This window comes from Crinia signifera, chromosome 4 (genome assembly GCF_055691185.1).
Source record: "Crinia signifera chromosome 4, ASM5569118v1, whole genome shotgun sequence".
Taxonomy (NCBI): Eukaryota; Metazoa; Chordata; class Amphibia; order Anura; family Myobatrachidae; genus Crinia; species Crinia signifera.
In genome coordinates this window covers 298,804,233-298,828,732 of record NC_139220.1, presented here as the reverse complement: position 1 = coordinate 298,828,732, position 24,500 = coordinate 298,804,233, and the positions used below count along the sequence as shown (strand labels likewise).

At 48.5% G+C, this 24,500-nt stretch overlaps 6 protein-coding genes across 6 annotated transcripts; 4 read left to right on the top strand and 2 right to left on the bottom strand.

Moving 5' to 3' along the window:
* Window positions 1-5,354: 5,354 nt before the first annotated feature.
* Window positions 5,355-5,747, top strand: LOC146073251 (histone H2A type 1). The gene has a single exon (XM_083180440.1). It carries the CDS (start codon window positions 5,355-5,357, stop codon window positions 5,745-5,747), a length of 393 nt encoding a protein of 130 aa, XP_083036566.1.
* Window positions 5,748-6,453: 706 nt separating this feature from the next.
* On the bottom strand, window positions 6,454-6,919 carry LOC146072812 (histone H3). The gene has a single exon (XM_083180007.1). It carries the CDS (start codon window positions 6,917-6,919, stop codon window positions 6,509-6,511), a length of 411 nt encoding a protein of 136 aa, XP_083036133.1. The 3' UTR covers window positions 6,454-6,508.
* Window positions 6,920-11,592: 4,673 nt separating this feature from the next.
* Window positions 11,593-12,335, top strand: LOC146073250 (histone H1.11R-like). The gene has a single exon (XM_083180439.1). The coding sequence runs from the start codon at window positions 11,664-11,666 to the stop codon at window positions 12,333-12,335; it is 672 nt and encodes a 223-aa protein (XP_083036565.1). The 5' UTR covers window positions 11,593-11,663.
* Window positions 12,336-15,545: 3,210 nt separating this feature from the next.
* On the top strand, window positions 15,546-15,938 carry LOC146073249 (histone H2A type 1). The gene has a single exon (XM_083180438.1). It carries the CDS (start codon window positions 15,546-15,548, stop codon window positions 15,936-15,938), a length of 393 nt encoding a protein of 130 aa, XP_083036564.1.
* A 583-nt stretch (window positions 15,939-16,521) lies between these two features.
* On the bottom strand, window positions 16,522-17,107 carry LOC146072810 (histone H3). Its single transcript, XM_083180006.1, has one exon. It carries the CDS (start codon window positions 17,105-17,107, stop codon window positions 16,697-16,699), a length of 411 nt encoding a protein of 136 aa, XP_083036132.1. The 3' UTR covers window positions 16,522-16,696.
* A 4,801-nt stretch (window positions 17,108-21,908) lies between these two features.
* Window positions 21,909-22,651, top strand: LOC146073248 (histone H1.11R-like). The gene has a single exon (XM_083180437.1). The coding sequence runs from the start codon at window positions 21,980-21,982 to the stop codon at window positions 22,649-22,651; it is 672 nt and encodes a 223-aa protein (XP_083036563.1). The 5' UTR covers window positions 21,909-21,979.
* Window positions 22,652-24,500: the final 1,849 nt, after the last annotated feature.

The window sequence follows — 24,500 nt, the reverse complement described above, 5'->3', positions numbered from 1 at the left end:
ACATCTTTTTAAGGTGAACTGGAATGTGATCTTTAAAATCAAGTTTTTTTTTTTTTTTGGGGGGGGGGGGGGGGATATTAACAGTAATTTTATTCTGTGAAGGGGCATGCTATTTGGATTACATGAATATATATATATATATTTAATTATTATTATTTTTTTTTTTACACATGACGTCAGCAGGGGGAGCCGCTCATTACATATTCACTGCACACATATGCATATGTAATGAGCGGGACCAGCGCAGCAGCTACCTCCACTGCATCCCCTGCCAGCTCTCCTCGGGGGCGGCCTGTGTCCCCGGGAGCCCTCCATCTCCCCCACAGTGTCCGGCGCAGGCGGGTGTGGTATGGGACTCCGACAGTCATTATCCCGACGTCGGGATCCCGACTGCCCGGAGTCAGACAGCATGGCGAGCGCAAAAAAGCCCCTTGCGGGCACGATGGCTCGCTACGCGAGCCACCTATTCTAGTCTCCCTCTATGGGGGTCGTGGACCCCCACGAGGGAAAATAGCGGGTGTCCGTCAGGCACCCGGCTGTCGGCATTTTGACAGTTGGGATCCCGACTTCGGGTAAATGACTGTCGGGATCCCGACTGTCGGGAACCTGTCCGGCACCCGGCGCAGGCAGGGAGGATTCTATCTCCCTGCCTTGCACCGTCCCCCCCTAGCTCCCTGCGGGGGGTGGGGGGGGGGAGGTGGGGTGTGTGTGTTTAAAAATCCCCGCGTTGAATAGGGTGAGAGGGAGGCCTGGCAGCGAATGCTCCAGCCCTCCGGAACTCTACAAATGTGCAGCTGTACATAGAGAAAAAGGTACTTGTGTAGTTTCACGGTGCCACCGCGCGCACAGTGAAACTTGGCAGTCTGCCAGACTCTGTGTTTACTGTGCGCGTGCCGCTCTAGCTGTTCTCAGCGCAGTGCGTGGCTGCTTTCCTTATGTAAGCTATGTTATCAGCATAGCGCTGGGCAGCAGCAGTGCACCCAGCGTTGACAGGTCACTGTGGTACTTGTAGTTCCACAGTGAAATAGGCAGTCCTGCGCACCGCTGACAACCCGGCAATTTAGACTCCTCCGGCAATTTAGACGTCTAAATCCAGACTCCCTGCAAACCGGGGGGCATCTAAATTTAGACGGTAAAGCCTCTAAATTTAGTAGGGTCTAGGGGTACACTATTAAACCTGTTCACAATGATACTAGTCGACGTAACAGCTATCGACCTTGTTAATTCCACTATCCACGCCAACCCGAAGCGTGGCGAGCGCAGCGGTACGCGTCCTACGACCTTTTCATACCCCCACTATCCACGTCGGCGTGGAGTTGATTTTATAAAGTGTGGTGAGTGCAGCGAGGCGAGGGGACGCGGATACCTGTGAAGCCCGCGAGGGGACGCGGATACCTGTGAAGGTATCTGCATCCCCTTGCGGGCTTCACAGGTATCCGCGTCCCCTCGCTGCGCTTGCCACACTTTATAAAATCAACTCCACGCCGATGTTGATAGTGGGGGTATGAAAAGGTCGTAGGATGCGTACCGCTGCGCTCCCCACACTTCGGGTTGGCGTGGATAGTGGAATTAACAAGGTCGACAGCTGTTACGTCGACTAGTGTCATTGTGAACAGGTTTAATAGTGTACCCCTAGACCCTACTAAATTTAGAGGCTTTACCGTCTAAATTTAGATGCCCCCATGTTAGCGGTTTGCAGGGAGTCTGGATTTAGACGTCTAAATCTAGACTTCTAAATTGCCGGGTTGGCAGCGGTGCGCAGGACTGCCTATTTCACTGTGGAACTACAAGTACCACAGTGACCTGTCAGCGCTGGTTGCACTGCTGCTGCCCAGCGCTATGCTGATAACGTAGCTTACATAAGGAAAGCAGCCACACGATGCGCTCAGAACAGCTAGAGCGGCACGTGCACAGTAAACACAGATTCTGGCAGACTGCCAAGTTTCAAAGTTTCACTGTGCGCGCGGTGGCGCCGTGAAACTACACAAGTACCGAGAAAAATATCATTGAATACCTGCCCCTGATTTCTTCTGCAGGAGGCGTCAAGGGCCACAGGGATGACAGTGGGTAGAGAGCGGATGAGCGAGACCATTCTAGCACCAGAAAGGTTAAACTTCTTGGCTGTCCTGTCCCAGGACAATCAGGCTCCTCCCCTCCTCTACCCCGCCTCCAGGCCCAGCTAGTTTCAAATTTAGATATGCTGGCAGGAGCCAACACGCACTTAGAAAAATAAATAAAGTCTTTTAAATTAGGAAATAAGGCTGCCCCTCTCTATTTTTGACATGACAGCAGCCAGTGGCGCCACTACCTAATGTGCCTATCAGACGCCTGCACTGCCTCCCCATCACCCGGGCTTGGCAGCCGCACACCATTCACTGGTGCGTGACTGTGGCTGGCCCTGGGCACTGGGGGACCGACAGCCGTGACGGGCACTGGGACACCGACAAAGGGAACGCGCTCCCCGCACATGCTTGAATGGCTGGAACAGCCTGGCTGCGTTAGCACGCAGCTGGACTGGTCCGCCATCGATCTCGCTAGACCACCAGGGAACCAGTGTGTGGGGGCAGTGGTGCCGGAAAGTGGGAACGCCAAGTGTGAGCCACCATTTTACCGTTGCCGCATGAGGTCATAGTCCCTGGGTGGCCATTTGCTAGTAGTGGGAGTGGGCTCCCCTCACACAACCCCTCCCCTGATCCCTTTCTGCCTGCATGTGGATAGAGGGACACAGAGAGCTCTCAGACATTCCGGGGTTCCATCTATTCACTGCCGGGCCACTTGGGCAAGTCCCCCTGTGCCTTTAGTACAAGGATCAAAGGTTACAGTAATTTATGTTCCTGCCGGCCATAGGGCCTTCTGGTTCACTCTCAGAGCAAATTCCTTCTCAAATGGACAAAACCATGTGCACTGCAGAGAGAATTAGATTTGGGTGAGTTATTTTGCACCATGTGCACTGCAGAGAGTTAGATTTGGGTGAGTTATTTTGCACCATGTGCACTGCAGAGAGAGTTAGATTTGGGTGAGTTATTTTGCACCATGTGCACTGCAGAGAGAGTTAGATTTGGGTGAGTTATTTTGTTTCTGTGCAGGGAAAATACTGACTGCTTTATTTTTACACTGCAATTTAGATTTCAGTTTCAACACACCCACCCAAATCTAACTCTCTGCACAAGTTACATCTGCCCCACCTGCAGTGCACAGGGGGTTTTGCCCATTTTGAGAATAAATTTGTACTGTGATCAGATCTGAATAAGGGCCTACTATATGTGAGTAGGACAACCATGAAATAAAAATGGCGGTTGATAATTTAACCACTCCAATTCAATGCATTCTGTAGATGTAATGAACGAGACAGAGGCATATCGGTCAGAGAAGTAACAGATATTTGTTTTTACAAATTACTGCATATCAGATTAGGAGCAGAAGCTACATACTAGCTATACACTCACCTAATATATTTTTTTCCATGAGTTTCTTGTAACTGCTACAGTGTCAGTATAATATACTACCCTAAGATGTTGTATCCTTCATGTGAAGTATAACATGTGATATAGGGATTACAATAGATACTATACATAACCAAGATATAGCAAATAAACACTTTAACTTCTACAGCCCCTAATAACTTCTACAGCCCCTAAATTCGAATTATGTATTTTTAGATTTAAAGTAAAATAAAGCATTTGTGTTTAAACTGCTATCATTGTATATAAATATCTATTGTGAGCTCTACAGACATACTTCACCGAGCGATTTTCCATTTTGCTACTATACTTTGTATTTCTTCTAAAAACAGGTATACACAGTAAAATCCCACCTTCCTTGGGATGATAGGAGGAATATTCAAAACTGACCAATGAGATTAGACCAAATTTCAGCGGGACTAAACAAAATCATCCCAATGATATGCGCGGCTTCTTTGTTCTTTAGGTCCTCTTCTAAAAACAGGTATACACAGTAAAATCCCACCTTCCTTGGGATGATAGGAGGAATATTCAAAACGGACCAATGAGATTAGACCAAATTTCAGCGGGACTAAACAAAATCATCCCAATGATATGCGCGGCTTCTTTGTTCTTTAGGTCCACCATATTGGCTAAGTTTTCCGGCCTCGGTCTGCGAATCATCTCAAAAATAATGTTATCTTAACATACTGTTATACTTAGCCAGCCCCGAACCGAAACACCGCTGCTCCTGTTACCGCTGTTTCAGAGGGAGCAGCAATTGCCTGTGTGCCTCAGCAAGTATTGTGTGATCGCGAAACTCACCTTCGATTGAATAGAGCCACTGGAACTGCATTTAAACTACAAAATGCAACAGTCGGACAAAGTAAAAAATTCATACCACACGAATACTTAGTAACAGTTCAATCCGATCAGATGCAGTAACACTGCCTATGAAGTTGCTGCACTAGAGTATATACTCTATACTTCATGATATATTTTATATTAAGTGTAGACGGCCATGTTCTAAATTACGGGAACTGGTTTCATAGTTCACTCATGCAGAATAATTCAGTAAATAAATGATAAACCATCAGTCTCAGCCCGATTAGAGAGGATGTGGGTGGCTCTGAAAAGAGCCTTTGTGTTGGTGTGGGTGGGAGAAGGGGAGATTACTTGGCGCTGGTGTACTTGGTGACGGCCTTGGTGCCCTCGGACACGGCGTGCTTGGCCAGCTCTCCAGGCAGCAGCAGACGTACGGCGGTCTGGATCTCCCTGGAGGTGATGGTGGAGCGCTTGTTGTAGTGAGCCAGGCGGGAAGCTTCCCCAGCAATGCGCTCAAAGATATCGTTGACAAAGGAGTTCATGATGCCCATAGCCTTGGAGGAGATGCCGGTATCAGGGTGCACCTGCTTCAGCACCTTGTACACGTAAATGGCGTAACTCTCCTTCCTGGTCTTTCTACGCTTCTTCCCATCCTTCTTCTGGGTCTTGGTCACCGCTTTCTTAGAGCCCTTCTTGGGCGCCGGCGCAGACTTTGCTGGATCAGGCATTGTAGCTTATCAACAAATAACCGCTTCAAATTCGAGAAGAAATGACTGTGTGCAAAAGTGCCGTACGTCGGCTATAGCTGCTCTATTTATAGGGATCTTATGCAAACGAGGCATCGCTGCTGTAAGCTACTCTATTGGGTAGAATTGTCGTGTGACGAAAAGCAGCATCGTTGACTCCACCCTTCAGATACGGATTGGTCTGTGGATAAACTTGAGCTGCATTGGTTAATTTGTAAGCAGGCCAATCACAGAGCAGACAGCATCGGGTAGCTGAGTATATAAGAGGAGGGCGGTATTTTACACTTACACTTTCGCAGGTTTCCATCTGTATTTGTAAAGCTTTTTTGCTCCGTTAGCTATTATGTCTGGAAGAGGTAAACAAGGCGGCAAAACCCGGGCTAAGGCCAAGACTCGTTCATCCAGGGCTGGTCTCCAGTTCCCAGTTGGTCGCGTGCATCGTCTGTTAAGGAAGGGAAACTATGCGGAACGAGTGGGTGCCGGTGCCCCGGTCTACCTGGCCGCGGTGCTGGAATATCTGACGGCTGAGATTCTGGAGCTTGCCGGAAACGCTGCCCGCGACAACAAGAAGACCCGCATCATCCCCCGCCACCTGCAGCTGGCTGTACGCAACGACGAAGAGCTCAACAAGCTGCTCGGTGGGGTGACCATCGCCCAGGGAGGTGTTCTGCCTAACATCCAGGCAGTGCTGCTGCCCAAGAAGACCGAGAGCCACAAGCCAGCTAAGAGCAAGTAATTCAACGGCAAAAAAATACTTTACCTAAAACACAAAGGCTCTTTTCAGAGCCACCCACCCCGACCTTAAAGAGCTGATTCATGTTTAAAATGTATACATGGAAGTTATTCGCCCGAATTAGCGGGACAGGTGTAAGTGCCACTGTGGCCTTTCTACGCTTAACAACAGGGACGTAAATTGAGTTTAACGTGTGTAGTGATATTGCATTACCGTCCCGCGTAACATGCCCCGCTTATCTGAAGGGAGACTTGTGCCTAGCCCTGGAAAGAGATGAAGGAGCTAGAACTGAGACTTTTCTTGTACTTAACATCAGTCGTTTTACTGTGAAGGCCGGTAGTCTGTTCGTTCCCTGGATAGATGAAGATTGTGCCTGTTTCGTGCAAGTAACAGGCTGGTGACAAATCACGGAGAAGATAAGAAACAGCCGAGGCTTGAGCCAGTAATGTACCTTATGCTTAAGTCTCATATAAATATATATATATGAAAGAATGTCCAATTATAATAGCTAGTAATGTAACTTATGCTCAAGTCTGTATACGTATACAGATTTTTTTTTTAAAGTGCCCCATGTTGTGAAGGACGGAAGGCGAACACAAGCTGTGTGTCTGGTAATTAAGGCCTTTAGCGGACAACCGGGCACCTTACCATGCCTCCAGTGTGAACACTACTATGTCATTGATGCTATAGCTCGTTTAGAAAGATTTGGTGGCTCTGAAAAGAGCCTTTGTTGTCGTTGTTGGGTTTCTAGAAGTGCCAAGTATCTATGCCCTCTCCCCACGGATCCTGCGGGCCAGCTGGATGTCTTTTGGCATGATGGTCACCCTCTTGGCGTGGATGGCGCACAGGTTGGTGTCCTCGAAGAGCCCCACCAGATAAGCTTCGCTGGCCTCTTGCAGGGCCATGACAGCAGAGCTCTGGAAGCGCAGGTCGGTCTTGAAGTCCTGGGCGATCTCACGCACCAGGCGCTGGAAGGGCAGCTTGCGGATGAGAAGCTCGGTGGATTTCTGGTAGCGGCGGATCTCACGGAGAGCCACAGTCCCGGGTCGGTAGCGGTGAGGCTTCTTCACGCCGCCGGTAGCTGGGGCGCTTTTCCGGGCAGCCTTGGTTGCTAGCTGCTTGCGGGGAGCTTTCCCGCCAGTAGATTTGCGAGCGGTTTGCTTTGTCCTGGCCATCCTTCTTCAACACGCACTTCAGCACCTCAGTCTGTTCTGTAGAAAGAAAAGTGAATCGAATTCAGCCGCTGCCATCTCCATTTATACACAGTGCTGCGCTGTCATTGGGTGAGCTAAGGGCATCCACCCTCCTGATTGGCAAAGTCATTCTCGTTTTCAAACGAGTCCTCTATGACGTTCCGTTTTCTCCCTTTATTGTATAGAACAGGCGGGCGCGGGAACGAAATGACGCGAGGAGGTTAGGTCACGTGTTAGTCACCAGAATGAACGAGAAGTATGTGCTGGCATCATGATCCGAGCGAGAAGGGACACCGACCCAATGGTCCCTTATATGCATAGCACACGGCGGTGATACTACATTGCACCATCACAACAAGGAACTCTGGGCTAAAGCGTTTTGGAAAATAAACGTAAACATATTATATTACATTACATACCATAGCTACCATGGGCGGGGAAAGTACTGCATGGGAACAATAGAAGTGCCTTACAGGTGTCTGAAACCCGGGAGATCGTACTATGAGATTGCTGTAACAACAACAGGTCACAGTATCTGCAGAGCATGGCACTTTCACAGTATTACGATCACTGATGGATCGCCGAAGCAGAAAAAAAAAATATATATTTATGAGGTCAGACTCAGAGCCGGATTAAGCCCTCGGTCAGCCCACACACCGTGCCCTCCCCAGTCCCACCGCCACACTTACCTCAGGGAGGGAGAGAAGGACACACGAAGGCTGGGACTCCAATCCAGGACTCCTCTCTATCTGCTGCCTCTCTCCAACCTCCGCTGCTGCTGGCGGTGGAGGCTTTTTAGGTTTGACAGCAGGAGCAGAGCAGCTCCGGACAGAGGGTCCCCTAAAATACGGGGGCCCTGGGGAACTGTCCTACTTCACCCTAGTACTGCTCTCTGCATATGTTAGAGCTAGCTCTGTTCTCATATTGTCTGAGTGGCTTTGAAAATAATCAAAAGTACCGCATGTATGATACTAATGGGAAACATTGTTATAGTATTGCTACTATTCTATTGAAACATTAGTGATATCAATCTGTGACAAAGTATCCACTTAGACCACAAGGTGAATGTCAGAAAACTGAGAAAGTAAATGTAATATTACTCTATTTTCCGCTTTTACTTTCTCAGTGGACGCTTTCTAGTCTAGATCGTATTGAGGTTTACAGTGAAGATGCTCTCGGTGCAAATAATAATCAGTTACAACATAATACGTATATTGTTGTTAGAACTGGATTTATATTGATGCACAGTCTATTAGTTAATTTCCATTTCCCCATGACAATTAAGGGGGGGGGGGGGGTTAATATTTTTATGACAGTCAGCGGAGTTCACAAACCATCTAGGGTAGTATATGGCTATAAGAACAATGAATATACAAGAGACCTGAGTGTACAGTAATAGAGAATAAAAACGATTGTTGTTTCCTAGCACGGCCACAATCGTATGGATCGTGTACCTTTAAGTTAAGGTACACGATCCATACGATGGACCCGATTTCCTTTGAAATCAGGTCCATTTTGCCGGCTAGGAGACAATATCGGGGGCATCGCGTCGGTCGGGACCATTAACAATGGTCCCGACGCGACCGACGCGATGCCCCCGATTTCCCCATAGGCTTCAATGTTAAAAAATATTTTAACATTGAAATCTTGTCGGGAAAGGTAAAATATCGGGGGCATCGCGTCGGTCGCTACCATTAACATTGGTCCCGACGCGATGCCCCCGATTTTTCCATAGGCTTCAATGTTAAAATATTTTTTAACATTGAAATCTTGAAAAAATGTGAAAAATGTGAAATGGGCCAATATGACCCATTTCACATTATAGATGTCCCCGTCGTCACCCCACGATAGACGCCAACCCGAAGCGTGGCGAGCGCAGCGAGCCCGCGAGTGGCGGCGGTGCGCGTCCTCCGACCTTTTCATTCCCCTACAATCCACGTCGGCGTGGAGTTGAGAATAGAATAGTGTGGCGAGCGCAGCGAGCCACCGAGCCCGAAGCGTGGCGAGCCCGGCGAGGGGACGCGTATACCCCCGGCGAGGGGACGTGTATACGCGTCCCCTCGCCACGCTTCGGGCTCGGTGGCTCGCTGCGCTCGCCACACTATTCTATTCTCAACTCCACGCCGACGTGGATAGTAGGGGAATGAAAAGGTCGGAGGACGCGCACCACCGCCCCTCGCGGGCTCGCTGCGCTCGCCACGCTTTGGGTTGGCGTCTATCGTGGGGTGGGGTGTACGCCGTGACATTTGGGGGGGTTGGGAATATTTTACATTGAATTCAATGTAAAATCGGGTCCCAGGGACCCGATTTACATTTCATTAAAAAAAAAAACCGGGTCCAAAATCGGTCGGTCGCGTCGATCGCATCGCATGCGACCAAATCGCATGCGATGCGATCGACCCGATTTTTCCGACACGACCACCCCGATGTAAATCGGTGTGGCCGTCGACACGACCACCCCGATGTAAATCGGTGTGGCCGTGCTAGGAAACAAGTACCATATTTTTTATTTATAAGGCGCCACACGTGGTACGCAGCGCCGTACAAATAGAACATATTAGAACAGTACAGGGTAAACAGAACTAGACATAACAGTGACAGAAGATCAAAAACAGCGCAATTAGCAGCACATCTCTTGGTACACAATACAGCAGATATATAGGGAAGTGAGTGAGAAGAGATGCAGGTGTAGATTGCAGGTGAGTAAGAGAGCTGTAATTGAAATGTAAGAAGGGTGCTGTGAGTACAGGAGGGGAGAGGGCCCTGCTCTATGGAGCTTACAATCTAGAAGGAGGGGGAGACAGACAGGTGACAAGATGTACAGGTAAGGAGACCTGAGGCAAGAAGTAAGAACGGCAGGGATAGTCAGGACATGAGGCAGCAGGTAGAGAAAGCGGACAAAGTAGTCCTCTCCCTCCTCCTATCCTCCTCTGTAAAATGTAAAGTCTAATGTGATGCTCATCATAATGATACTCGCACACCGCTTCCATTGGGCCAATATAGTGTACTACTAAATTTGGGCTCGCTATTCAGTCTTTTGCTCCAGGTGCTAATTTCAACTGTGCATTTTAAATAGATATCCGGTGTGGCATCTTTCTTGTGCAGAAGAACAATTGCTTGGGGGAAATCTTTGCCAATACATATTTTTTGCCATATATAAATTCTCCACAGTTTGGCTGATTTTTTTCTCTAATCTTGGCCAGCAAGTTGGTGGGCCTAACTGCTCATGGTGTCCTCTAAAAGGTGCCAGTCTCTCCTCCAGCATGGTGATTTACCACTGGACCGCATGCTTCATATCAGGCGCCCCTCTGCACCTACAGTATCCATGCTGGCTGCATTTATTAGGACGCTACTTGGTCTAAAAAAACATATAGTAACACTATTATTTTCGAACAGTTATTTGTTGGTGCACCACTGATGTTCAAGTATTCTTCCTACAAATATGTTTCCTTTTTTTCTATCCTCTATTTATCTAATCTCTACTTTCGGCTCCCTTCTCTGCCTTTTTCAAAACACAACCGTGTCAACGTGGCGAGGCCATGGAATGTCACATAGCTACATGGATTATTTTGAGACAATTTAGTGCCAGTGTCACCAGCATTCCTCACATCCAGAACAATACCAGACAATGGAATATGCTAGGTGTCCTGAGCTTGTCATTGTAGCCAGAGTGGCTAGATAACATATGAGGATGCTTCCTGCCTGTGTTATCCACCTGAGCTCTTGTGGAGTGTGGATGTCGGCTGCCCTCTCTGCTAGATTAACGATGACATCTTTATGTAACACATGGCTGGCCCCCTGGTCCAATGTGTTGGACGCCTCCTCATACTGGAGATTTTCAACAGTTCTGGCACCAAAATCACGATCTGAGCTACTGACCCAAGTACTGTAACGTCATTCCTCTTGGCTAGAGATCCATTTCATTGCAGCAAGACATGGGACTAGATAACCATAGCCATCGTACTAGCTGTATGGGCTATTACAGGAAGCGACAAGCAAACTCCTCAGAACCAAAACAAAAATCCCAGCAGTCGAGTCTAGAAAGTATTTTGACCTTGTCACAGTAGCAAGAATTCTTTAGACAAGAGTGCCGTTACCTTGAAGCCACCTGCCTGTGTGTGTGCCAGTACCATGATGCCACCTGCCTGTGTTATCCAAATGTGTGTACAGGAGTTCACAAATCATCTAAATGCGTTTGAATATGCGCCCTGTCCTGCACAAAGTGTCCCGCAGGCGACTTTTGTCATCCTCTGGACTAGAAGGAGGCAAAAAAGTCCCGAATGGACATATTCTCCTCACAGAAGAAGAGAGATGTGTTCCATGCCGGGCACATCTAGCCTGGTGCGGGTCAGCTGCCACTGGCTAATCCTGGCCTCCTTCTTAGCGCTTAAGCTAGCGGTTGCCATATGGTGTTAGGGGAGACCTTGGAGTACGAAGGTGGTGAAGAGAACCGGTCCTCTGTTCCTCTCATGCCATAAAAAATGCACCTTTTCTGCGCTAGCAAAACACAGGGCGAGAGCAGATCTTGTGAAACTCGAAAGCTAGGACAAGGTTTACACGGCTGCTTGTTCCGCCAATAGGAGCACAGAACGCTCCCCTCTGATCAGCCAATCACAGCACATCCGGCAGGTTATATAAGAGACATCAGCTGCTCAGGGCACTGACTGTGTGTGACTTAACGATACCGCGTTTTTTTGTTGTTGTTGCTGATCTATCCAACCGCACCATGGCAGAGACCGCACCCGCCGCCGCTGCTGTTCCGCCTTCAGAAGGCGCAGCCAAAAAGAAGAGGCAGCCAAAGAAAGCTGCTGGAGGAGCCAAGAAAAGCGCCAAGTCTTCTGGACCCAGCGTATCCGAGCTGATCGTGAAAACCGTGGCCGCCTCCAAAGAGCGCAGCGGGGTTTCTCTTGCCGCCCTGAAGAAAGCTCTGGCTGCCGGAGGCTACGATGTGGAGAAGAACAACAGCCGCGTGAAGCTGGGCGTGAAAAGTTTGGTCACCAAAGGAACTCTCACCCAGGTGAAAGGCACCGGCGCTTCCGGCTCCTTCAAGCTCAATAAGAAGCAGGCGGAGAGCAAGAAGGTCGCCCAGAAGTCTCTGAAGCCCAAGAAACCTGCTGCAAAGAAAGTGGCCAAATCCCCGAAGAAGCCCAAGAAAGCTCCGAGTGCAGCCAAGAGCCCGAAGAAGGTGAAGAAGCCAGCAAAGGCGGCTGCAGCTGCCAAAAGCCCAAAGAAGCCTAAAGCGGTGAAGCCGAAGAAGGCGGCCGCCAAGAGTCCGGCCAAGAAGGCAGCGAAACCCAAAGCCGCCAAGAGTCCGGCCAAGAAGGCGGCGAAGCCCAAAGCCGCAAAAAGTCCGGCCAAGAAGGCAGCCAAGCCCAAGAAAGCCGCGGCAAAGAAGTAATGGCTGAACCGCCGCATCCTCGCTCCCTTGTTCTCCCCCCAAAAGGCTCTTTTCAGAGCCACCCACCCTCTCTCGACAGAGCTGTGAGCGCACGGCGTGGCCTGATGGCTGCGCCCTTCAGTAAGTAATCAACAGGTGCACCAGAATGTTGTAGCTTGCCCCTTAAATTCAGTCACTTCACAATTCGACAGATGTGCTTGGAAGTGGGAATAATGAAACAAGTTAAGTATCAACTCTTTAATAAACGCTTCATAGCGCATATAGCGTTTTGGTGCGCGTTTCAATGAATCACTGTAAACCGGGGGGCGCATTCACCTGTGGCACCATACCTCCCAGCCGGTTCTGCCCTACATCCTCTGTATAGGGCCAGCGCAATCTGTGGCAGAGCTGTCAGGGAAGATGCGTGATTCACCACTATAGAACTCTTTAGCTCAGCCTCGTATTTTTTTTTTTTTTTTTTTATTATCCCCAGCTGGAGTAACTGCTGCAAATCGTGAGGTGCAAGGGTTTATACACAGTATATAGAGCTTAGTAAAACGCAGAGAAAGGCGGACTGGATCGTTGTTAAATCTGCGTTCATCGTGACCCTTTCAAACACAATTGTCCGGAAAACGTATATGCCTCTGTGCAGTGGTCGCTACCAGCGTGGTTTGTACCGCAACCCTGTCAACAAATTGCGGATTACCAAATTACACAATCACCGACACTAAAAAGGAACCACTGCACCCGTGGCACCTCACTGCCTGCATCCACTAACGGTGCGGCTAGTGTGAGGGAATGAATTCATATTAGGACCCGGCAAATAGCCGCATTACACAGGGAGGATGTAACAGCGCTCTCGTAGAAAAGATGGGTGGCCCTGAAAAGGGCCTTTGTGTGTGGGTGACTGAGTGAGATGCTCCTGGGAATTTAACCCCCGAACCCATAGAGAGTACGGCCCTGGCGTTTCAGAGCATAGACCACGTCCATAGCGGTCACAGTCTTCCTCTTGGCGTGCTCGGTGTAGGTGACGGCATCACGAATGACATTCTCCAGAAACACCTTCAGCACACCGCGGGTCTCCTCGTAGATGAGTCCAGAGATACGCTTAACACCCCCTCGCCTAGCTAGACGACGGATGGCAGGCTTGGTAATGCCCTGGATGTTGTCACGGAGAACCTTCCTGTGACGCTTAGCGCCTCCTTTGCCGAGCCCCTTTCCGCCTTTACCTCTTCCAGACATTCTCAAAAATCCTTCTGTGACAAACAGTAAGAATGAGTATAGTTTCCTGTCAGCGGCTTTTATAAAGTGGAAGAGCGGACCTGATGGGTGACTTGGACTTAAAGGCGGAGTCTTGTATCGCCTTGCCATTCGTTCATAAGCACAACCCTTTTATTGTTTTCCTTTCGTTCATTACTAGAAGATATTGTTTTATGTTTAGATTTATATGAACTGCTCTCTTGGTATTGTTTTCTTCGTTAATACCCAGTGTAACATTTCAGCTTGATTAATACCCAGTGTAACATTTCAGCTTGATTAGAGAACTAAACTATTCAGCTACGTTGTGGTGAATATTTGTGTGGATGAAACGTAATGACCAGACCGGTCCCGACGATAATAGTTTTATTTTTTTTACATTTTATTATACGTGGAATAGATATAGATACATTGTATATGTTCACTTTGAAAGTGGGGGAATTGGTAACGACAAAGGACCCACACAATGAGAGTCGCTCAGATATCGGCGGGAAATTAAAAACATCACCAAAAACATTCCCACTGGGAAACTGCTTCTGATAATCACAACTACTGTAACGTTTCCATAGCTCCCGGACTCGGTGTGTGTGTGTGTGTGTGTGTGTGTTACAGTGGGAACCGAGTTTGCCTGAGCAGGAATTACGTGTTCACCCTTAATTAAATGCATCGAAACGGAACCGAGTCACAGAAGTAACTGGGTACAATAGAGCTACGTTAACATACTGCACCCTTCATTTAGAAAGACAGTGATCCATTGGCAACGGTGCTCATCGAAAATTCGAATGTGATGTTTAAAGGCACCAACTGTTACAATTTAACAGTACTTTGCAACGTTTCCATCCAACAGAATGCTTTCGATTTTCGGCAGCTGCACACGGGGAACATTGCTGCCCTATGGGTCGCATGTATCTTTTCTTTTTCTATTTATTTATTTAACCAGTGACATATGCAATGTAACGAACCGGTCCTATATTTGAAACTGGATTCAGATCCTAGAAAGATAACTACAGAATGCAGCTTTGCAAGTGGTAAGTAAAGGCACTTTTTTTTTTCTGAACCAGTAGGGTTAACAATAGCTAGAGGGTACGTCACAAGTCAGTTATGTCTGTCGGTGTGCACTTATCCCGTGAGCCTGGACACAGCAAAAACCATCATAGTTACAGCTCGATTAGAGAGAAGGTGGGTGGCTCTGAAAAGAGCCTTTGTGTTGGTGTGGGTGGGAGAAGGGGAGATTACTTGGCGCTGGTGTACTTGGTGACGGCCTTGGTGCCCTCGGACACGGCGTGCTTGGCCAGCTCTCCAGGCAGCAGCAGACGTACGGCGGTCTGGATCTCCCTGGAGGTGATGGTGGAGCGCTTGTTGTAGTGAGCCAGGCGGGAAGCTTCCCCAGCAATGCGCTCAAAGATATCGTTGACAAAGGAGTTCATGATGCCCATAGCCTTGGAGGAGATGCCGGTATCAGGGTGCACCTGCTTCAGCACCTTGTACACGTAAATGGCGTAACTCTCCTTCCTGGTCTTTCTACGCTTCTTCCCATCCTTCTTCTGGGTCTTGGTCACCGCTTTCTTAGAGCCCTTCTTGGGCGCCGGCGCAGACTTTGCTGGATCAGGCATTGTAGCTTATCAACAAATAACCGCTTCAAATTCGAGAAGAAATGACTGTGTGCAAAAGTGCCGTACGTCGGCTATAGCTGCTCTATTTATAGGGATCTTATGCAAACGAGGCATCGCTGCTGTAAGCTACTCTATTGGGTAGAATTGTCGTGTGACGAAAAGCAGCATCGTTGACTCCACCCTTCAGATACGGATTGGTCTGTGGATAAACTTGAGCTGCATTGGTTAATTTGTAAGCAGGCCAATCACAGAGCAGACAGCATCGGGTAACTGAGTATATAAGAGGAGGGCGGTATTTTACACTTACACTTTTGCAGGTTTCCATCTGTATTTGTAAAGCTTTTTTGCTCCGTTAGCTATTATGTCTGGAAGAGGTAAACAAGGCGGCAAAACCCGGGCTAAGGCCAAGACTCGTTCATCCAGGGCTGGTCTCCAGTTCCCAGTTGGTCGCGTGCATCGTCTGTTAAGGAAGGGAAACTATGCGGAACGAGTGGGTGCCGGTGCCCCGGTCTACCTGGCCGCGGTGCTGGAATATCTGACGGCTGAGATTCTGGAGCTTGCCGGAAACGCTGCCCGCGACAACAAGAAGACCCGCATCATCCCCCGCCACCTGCAGCTGGCTGTACGCAACGACGAAGAGCTCAACAAGCTGCTCGGTGGGGTGACCATCGCCCAGGGAGGTGTTCTGCCTAACATCCAGGCAGTGCTGCTGCCCAAGAAGACCGAGAGCCACAAGCCAGCTAAGAGCAAGTAATTCAACGGCAAAAAAATATTTTACCTAAAACACAAAGGCTCTTTTCAGAGCCACCCACCCCGACCTTAAAGAGCTGATTCATGTTTAAAATGTATACATGGAAGTTATTCGCCCGAATTAGCGGGACAGGTGTAAGTGCCACTGTGGCCTTTCTACGCTTAACAACAGGGACGTAAATTGAGTTTAACGTGTGTAGTGAAATTGCATTACCGTCCCGCGTAACATGCCCCGCTTATCTGAAGGGAGACTTGTGCCTAGCCCTGGAAAGAGATGAAGGAGCTAGAACTGAGACTTTTCTTGTACTTAACATCAATCGTTTACTGTGAAGGCCGGTAGTCTGTTCGTTCCCCTGGATAGATGAAGATTGTGCCTGTGTCGTGCAAGTAACAGGCTGGTGACAAATCACGGAGAAGATAAGAAACAGCCGAGGCTTGAGCCAGTAATGTACCTTATGCTTAAGTCTCATATATATGAAAGAATGTTTAATTATAATAGCTAGTAATGTAACTTATGCTCAAGTCTGTATACGTATACAGATTTTTTTTTTTTTTTTTATAGTGCCCCATGTTGTGAAGGACGGAAGGCGAACACAAGCTGTGTGTCTGGTAATTAAGGCCTTTAGCGGACAACCGGGCACCTTACCATGCCTCCAGTGTGAACACTACTATGTCATTGATGCTATAGCTCGTTTAGAAAGATTTGGTGGCTCTGAAAAGAGCCTTTGTTGTCGTTGTTGGGTTTCTAGGAGTGCCAAGTATCTATGCCCTCTCCCCACGGATCCTGCGGGCCAGCTGGATGTCTTTTGGCATGATGGTCACCCTCTTGGCGTGGATGGCGCACAGGTTGGTGTCCTCGAAGAGCCCCACCAGATAAGCTTCGCTGGCCTCTTGCAGGGCCATGACAGCAGAGCTCTGGAAGCGCAGGTCGGTCTTGAAGTCCTGGGCGATCTCACGCACCAGGCGCTGGAAGGGCAGCTTGCGGATGAGCAGCTCGGTGGATTTCTGGTAGCGGCGGATCTCACGGAGAGCCACAGTCCCGGGTCGGTAGCGGTGAGGCTTCTTCACGCCGCCGGTAGCTGGGGCGCTTTTCCGGGCAGCCTTGGTTGCTAGCTGCTTGCGGGGAGCTTTCCCGCCAGTAGATTTGCGAGCGGTTTGCTTTGTCCTGGCCATCCTTCTTCAACACGCACTTCAGCACCTCTGTCTGTTCTGTAGAAAGAAAAGTGAATCGAATTCAGCCGCTGCCATCTCCATTTATACACAGTGCTGCGCTGTCATTGGGTGAGCTAAGGGCATCCACCCTCCTGATTGGCATTCTCGTTTTCAAACGAGTCCTCTATGACGTTCCGTTTTCTCCCTTTATTGTATAGAACAGGCGGGCGCGGGAACGAAATGACGCGAGGAGGTTAGGTCACGTGTTAGTCACCAGAATGAACGAGAAGTATGTTCTGGCATCATGATCCGAGCGAGAAGGGACACCGACCCAATGGTCCCTTATATGCATAGCACACGGCGGTGATACTACATTGCACCATCACAACAAGGAACTCTGGGCTAAAGCGTTTTGGAAAATAAACGTAAACATATTATATTACATTACATACCATAGCTACCATGGGCGGGGAAAGTACTGCATGGGAACAATAGAAGTGCCTTACAGGTGTCTGAAACCCGGGAGATCGTACTATGAGATTGCTGTAACAACAACAGGTCACAGTATCTGCAGAGCATGGCACTTTCACAGTATTACGATCACTGATGGATCGCCGAAGCAGAAAAAAAAATATATTTATGAGGTCAGACTCAGAGCCGGATTAAGCCCTCGGCACACCGTGCCCTCCCCAGTCCCACCGCCACACTTACCTCAGGGAGGGAGAGAAGGACACACGAAGGCTGGGAATCCAATCCAGGACTCCTCTCTATCTGCTGCCTCTCTCCAACCTCCGCTGCTGCTGGCGGTGGAGGCTTTTTTAGGTTTGACAGCAGGAGCAGAGCAGCTCCGGACAGAGGGTCCCCTAAAATACGGGGGCCCTGGGGAACTGTCCTACTCCCCCCTAGTACTGCTCTCTGCATATGTTAGAGCTAGCTCTGTTCTCATATTGTCTGAGTGGCTTTGAAAATAATTAAAAGTACCGCATGTATGATACTAATGGGAAACATTGTTATAGTATTGCTACTATTCTATTAAAACATTAGTGATATCAATCTGTGACAAAGTATCCACTTAGACCACAAGGTGAATGTCAGAAAACTGAGAAAGTAAATGTAATATTACTCTATTTTCCGCTTTTACTTTCTCTGTGGACACTTTCTAGTCTAGATCGTATTGAGGTTTACAGTGAAGATGCTCTCGGTGCAAATAATAATCACATAACACGTATATTGTTGTTAGAACTGGATTTATATTGATGCACAGTCTATTAGTTAATTTCCATTTCCCCATGACAATTAAAGGGGGGGGGGGGGGGGGTAATATTTTTATGACAGTCAGCGGAGTTCACAAACCATCTAGGGCAGTGGTTCCCAAACTGTGTGCCGTGGCTCCCTGGGGTGCCTCGGGACACTTGCAGGGGTGCCGCGGCTTGGTGGTCCAGGACCAACTCAAATTATGAATGGTTAATTATTTATGAGCAAAACCAGTGCTGGTGGCTGCCAATCATACAATGTGTACAAACAGAAGCTAATCCTGCCCTTTACCACATAACTGCCGCTAAGAATCGCATATAAACCCAATCTAATAAAAAAAATTTGGACCTAGGGGTGCCATGAAAAAAATTCTGATTCTCTAGGGTGCCGTGAATCAAAAAAGATTGGGAACCCCTGATCTAGGGTATTATATGGCTATAAGAACAATGAATATACAAGAGACCTGAGTGTACAGTAATAGAGAATAAAAACGATTGTTGTTTCCTAGCACGGCCACAATCGTATGGATCGTGTACCTTTAAGTTAAGGTACACGATCCATACGATGGACCCGATTTCCTTTGAAATCAGGTCCATTTTGCCGGCTAGGAGACAATATCGGGGGCATCGCGTCGGTCGGGACCGTTAACAATGGTCCCGACGCGACCGACGCGATGCCCCCGATTTCCCCTCAGACTTCAATGTTAAAAAATATTAACATTCGTCCCGACGAATTAACATTGGTCCCGACGCGATGCCCCCGATTTTTCCATAGGCTTCAATGTTAAAATATTTTTTAACATTGAAATCTTGAAAAAATGTGAAAAATGTGAAATGGGCCAATATGACCCATTTCACATTATAGATGTCCCCGTCGTCACCCCACGATAGACGCCAACCCGAAGCGTGGCGAGCGCAGCGAGCCCGCGAGGGGCGGCGGTGCGCGTCCTCCGACCTTTTCATTCCCCTACTATCCACGTCGGCGAAGCCCGAAGCGTGGCGAGCACAGCGAGCCCTGCGAGGGGACGCGTATACCTGTGAAGTTATACGCGTCCCCTCGCCACGCTTCGGGCTCGGTGGCTCGCTGCGCTCGCCACACTATTCTATTCTCAACTCCACGCCGACGTGGATAGTAGGGGAATGAAAAGGTCGGAGGACGCGCACCGCCGCCCCTCGCGGGCTCGCTGCGCTCGCCACGCTTCGGGTTGGCGTCTATCGTGGGGTTGGGTGTACGCCGTGACATTTGGGGGGGTTGGGAATATTTTACATTGAATTCAATGTAAAATCGGGTCCCAGGGACCCGATTTACATTTCATTCAAAAAAAAAATCGGGTCCAAAATCGGTCGATTTTTCCGACACGACCACCCCGATGTAAATCGGTGTGGCGTGCTAGGAAACAAGTACCATATTTTTTATTTATAAGGCGCCACACGTGGTACGCAGCGCCGTACAAATAGAACATATTAGAACAGTACAGGGTAAACAGAACTAGACATAACAGTGACAGAAGATCAAAAACAGCACAATTAGCAATTAGCAGCACATCTCTTGGTACACAATACAGCAGATATATAGGGAAGTGAGTGAGAAGAGATGCAGGTGTAGATTGCAGGTGAGTAAGAGAGCTGTAATTGAAATGTAAGAAGGGTGCTGTGAGTACAGGAGGGGAGAGGGCCCTGCTCTATGGAGCTTACAATCTAGAAGGAGGGGGAGACAGACAGGTGACAAGATGTACAGGTAAGGAGACCTGAGGCAAGAAGTAAGAACGGAAGGGATAGTCAGGACATGAGGCAGCAGGTAGAGAAAGCGGACAAAGTAGTCCTCTCCCTCCTCCTATCCTCCTCTGTAAAATGTAAAGTCTAATGTGATGCTCATCATAATGATACTCGCACACCGCTTCCATTGGGCCAATATAGTGTACTACTAAATTTGGGCTCGCTATTCAGTCTTTTGCTCCAGGTGCTAATTTCAACTGTGCATTTTAAATAGATATCCGGTGTGGCATCTTTCTTGTGCAGAAGAACAATTGCTTGGGGGAAATCTTTGCCAATACATATTTTTTGCCATATATAAATTCTCCACAGTTTGGCTGATTTTTTTTTCTCTAATCTTGGCCAGCAAGTTGGTGGGCCTAACTGCTCATGGTGTCCTCTAAAAGGTGCCAGTCTCTCCTCCAGCATGGTGATTTACCACTGGACCGCATGCTTCATATCAGGCGCCCCTCTGCACCTACAGTATCCATGCTGGCTGCATTTATTAGGACGCTACTTGGTCTAAAACCATATAGTAACACTATTATTTTCGAACAGTTATTTGTTGGTGCACCACTGATGTTCAAGTATTCTTCCTACAAATATGTTTCCTTTTTTTCTATCCTCTATTTATCTAATCTCTACTTTTGGCTCCCTTCTCTGCCTTTTTCAAAACACAACCGTGTCAACGTGGCGAGGCCATGGAATGTCACATAGCTACATGGATTATTTTGAGACAATTTAGTGCCAGTGTCACCAGCATTCCTCACATCCAGAACAATACCAGACAATGGAATATGCTAGGTGTCCTGAGCTTGTCATTGTAGCCAGAGTGGCTAGATAACATATGAGGATGCTTCCTGCCTGTGTTATCCACCTGAGCTCTTGTGGAGTGTGGATGTCGGCTGCCCTCTCTGCTAGATTAACGATGACATCTTTATGTAACACGTGGCTGGCCCCCTGGTCCAATGTGTTGGACGCCTCCTCATACTGGAGATTTTCAACAGTTCTGGCACCAAAATCACGATCTGAGCTACTGACCCAAGTACTGTAACGTCATTCCTCTTGGCTAGAGGTCCATTTCATTGCAGCAAGACATGGGACTAGATAACCATAGCCATCGTACTAGCTGTATGGGCTATTACAGGAAGCGACAAGCAAACTCCTCAGAACCAAAACAAAAATCCCAGCAGTCGAGTCTAGAAAGTATTTTGACCTTGTCACAGTAGCAAGAATTCTTTAGACAAGAGTGCCGTTACCTTGAAGCCACCTGCCTGTGTGTGTGCCAGTACCATGATGCCACCTGCCTGTGTTATCCAAATGTGTGTACAGGAGTTCACAAATCATCTAAATGCGTTTGAATATGCGCCCTGTCCTGCACAAAGTGTCCCGCAGGCGACTTTTGTCATCCTCTGGACTAGAAGGAGGCAAAAAAGTCCCGAATGGACATATTCTCCTCACAGAAGAAGAGAGATGTGTTCCATGCCGGGCACATCTAGCCTGGTGCGGGTCAGCTGCCACTGGCTAATCCTGGCCTCCTTCTTAGCGCTTAAGCTAGCGGTTGCCATATGGTGTTAGGGGAGACCTTGGAGTACGAAGGTGGTGAAGAGAACCGGTCCTCTGTTCCTCTCATGCCATAAAAAATGCACCTTTTCTGCGCTAGCAAAACACAGGGCGAGAGCAGATCTTGTGAAACTCGAAAGCTAGGACAAGGTTTACACGGCTGCTTGTTCCGCCAATAGGAGCACAGAACGCTCCCCTCTGATCAGCCAATCACAGCACATCCGGCAGGTTATATAAGAGACATCAGCTGCTCAGGGCACTGACTGTGTGTGACTTAACGATACCGCGTTTTTTTGTTGTTGTTGCTGATCTATCCAACCGCACCATGGCAGAGACCGCACCCGCCGCCGCTGCTGTTCCGCCTTCAGAAGGCGCAGCCAAAAAGAAGAGGCAGCCAAAGAAAGCTGCTGGAGGAGCCAAGAAAAGCGCCAAGTCTTCTGGACCCAGCGTATCCGAGCTGATCGTGAAAACCGTGGCCGCCTCCAAAGAGCGCAGCGGGGTTTCTCTTGCCGCCCTGAAGAAAGCTCTGGCTGCCGGAGGCTACGATGTGGAGAAGAACAACAGCCGCGTGAAGCTGGGCGTGAAAAGTTTGGTCACCAAAGGAACTCTCACCCAGGTGAAAGGCACCGGCGCTTCCGGCTCCTTCAAGCTCAATAAGAAGCAGGCGGAGAGCAAGAAGGTCGCCCAGAAGTCTCTGAAGCCCAAGAAACCTGCTGCAAAGAAAGTGGCCAAATCCCCGAAGAAGCCCAAGAAAGCTCCGAGTGCAGCCAAGAGCCCGAAGAAGGTGAAGAAGCCAGCAAAGGCGGCTGCAGCTGCCAAAAGCCCAAAGAAGCCTAAAGCGGTGAAGCCGAAGAAGGCGGCCGCCAAGAGTCCGGCCAAGAAGGCAGCGAAACCCAAAGCCGCCAAGAGTCCGGCCAAGAAGGCGGCGAAGCCCAAAGCCGCAAAAAGTCCGGCCAAGAAGGCAGCCAAGCCCAAGAAAGCCGCGGCAAAGAAGTAATGGCTGAACCGCCGCATCCTCGCTCCCTTGTTCTCCCCCCAAAAGGCTCTTTTCAGAGCCACCCACCCTCTCTCGACAGAGCTGTGAGCGCACGGCGTGGCCTGATGGCTGCGCCCTTCAGTAAGTAATCAACAGGTGCACCAGAATGTTGTAGCTTGCCCCTTAAATTCAGTCACTTCACAATTCGACAGATGTGCTTGGAAGTGGGAATAATGAAACAAGTTAAGTATCAACTCTTTAATAAACGCTTCATAGCGCATATAGCGTTTTGGTGCGCGTTTCAATGAATCACTGTAAACCGGGGGGCGCATTCACCTGTGGCACCATACCTCCCAGCCGGTTCTGCCCTACATCCTCTGTATAGGGCCAGCGCAATCTGTGGCAGAGCTGTCAGGGAAGATGCGTGATTCACCACTATAGAACTCTTTAGCTCAGCCTCGTATTTTTTTTTTTTTTTTTTTTATTATCCCCAGCTGGAGTAACTGCTGCAAATCGTGAGGTGCAAGGGTTTATACACAGTATATAGAGCTTAGTAAAACGCAGAGAAAGGCGGACTGGATCGTTGTTAAATCTGCGTTCATCGTGACCCTTTCAAACACAATTGTCCGGAAAACGTATATGCCTCTGTGCAGTGGTCGCTACCAGCGTGGTTTGTACCGCAACCCTGTCAACAAATTGCGGATTACCAAATTACACAATCACCGACACTAAAAAGGAACCACTGCACCCGTGGCACCTCACTGCCTGCATCCACTAACGGTGCGGCTAGTGTGAGGGAATGAATTCATATTAGGACCCGGCAAATAGCCGCATTACACAGGGAGGTTGGAACAGCGCTCTCGTAGAAAAGATGGGTGGCCCTGAAAAGGGCCTTTGTGTGTGGGTGACTGAGTGAGATGCTCCTGGGAATTTAACCCCCGAACCCATAGAGAGTACGGCCCTGGCGTTTCAGAGCATAGACCACGTCCATAGCGGTCACAGTCTTCCTCTTGGCGTGCTCGGTGTAGGTGACGGCATCACGAATGACATTCTCCAGAAACACCTTCAGCACACCGCGGGTCTCCTCGTAGATGAGTCCAGAGATACGCTTAACACCCCCTCGCCTAGCTAGACGACGGATGGCAGGCTTGGTAATGCCCTGGATGTTGTCACGGAGAACCTTCCTGTGACGCTTAGCGCCTCCTTTGCCGAGCCCCTTTCCGCCTTTACCTCTTCCAGACATTCTCAAAAATCCTTCTGTGACAAACAGTAAGAATGAGTATAGTTTCCTGTCAGCGGCTTTTATAAAGTGGAAGAGCGGACCTGATGGGTGACTTGGACTTAAAGGCGGAGTCTTGTATCGCCTTGCCATTCGTTCATAAGCACAACCCTTTTATTGTTTTCCTTTCGTTCATTACTAGAAGATATTGTTTTATGTTTAGATTTATATGAACTGCTCTCTTGGTATTGTTTTCTTCGTTAATACCCAGTGTAACATTTCAGCTTGATTAATACCCAGTGTAACATTTCAGCTTGATTAGAGAACTAAACTATTCAGCTACGTTGTGGTGAATATTTGTGTGGATGAAACGTAATGACCAGACCGGTCCCGACGATAATAGTTTTATTTTTTTTTACATTTTATTATACGTGGAATAGATATAGATACATTGTATATGTTCACTTTGAAAGTGGGGGAATTGGTAACGACAAAGGACCCACACAATGAGAGTCGCTCAGATATCGGCGGGAAATTAAAAACATCACCAAAAACATTCCCACTGGGAAACTGCTTCTGATAATCACAACTACTGTAACGTTTCCATAGCTCCCGGACTCGGTGTGTGTGTGTGTGTGTGTGTGTTACAGT

What these genes read in the sequence shown, in the direction of transcription:
- LOC146072812 (XM_083180007.1), bottom strand. Translation starts at nt 6,919, where the DNA reads ATGGCCAGGACAAAGCAAACCGCTCGCAAATCTACTGGCGGGAAAGCT.
- LOC146073251 (XM_083180440.1), top strand. Translation starts at nt 5,355, where the DNA reads ATGTCTGGAAGAGGTAAACAAGGCGGCAAAACCCGGGCTAAGGCCAAG.
- LOC146073250 (XM_083180439.1), top strand. Translation starts at nt 11,664, where the DNA reads ATGGCAGAGACCGCACCCGCCGCCGCTGCTGTTCCGCCTTCAGAAGGC.
- LOC146072810 (XM_083180006.1), bottom strand. Translation starts at nt 17,107, where the DNA reads ATGGCCAGGACAAAGCAAACCGCTCGCAAATCTACTGGCGGGAAAGCT.
- LOC146073248 (XM_083180437.1), top strand. Translation starts at nt 21,980, where the DNA reads ATGGCAGAGACCGCACCCGCCGCCGCTGCTGTTCCGCCTTCAGAAGGC.
- LOC146073249 (XM_083180438.1), top strand. Translation starts at nt 15,546, where the DNA reads ATGTCTGGAAGAGGTAAACAAGGCGGCAAAACCCGGGCTAAGGCCAAG.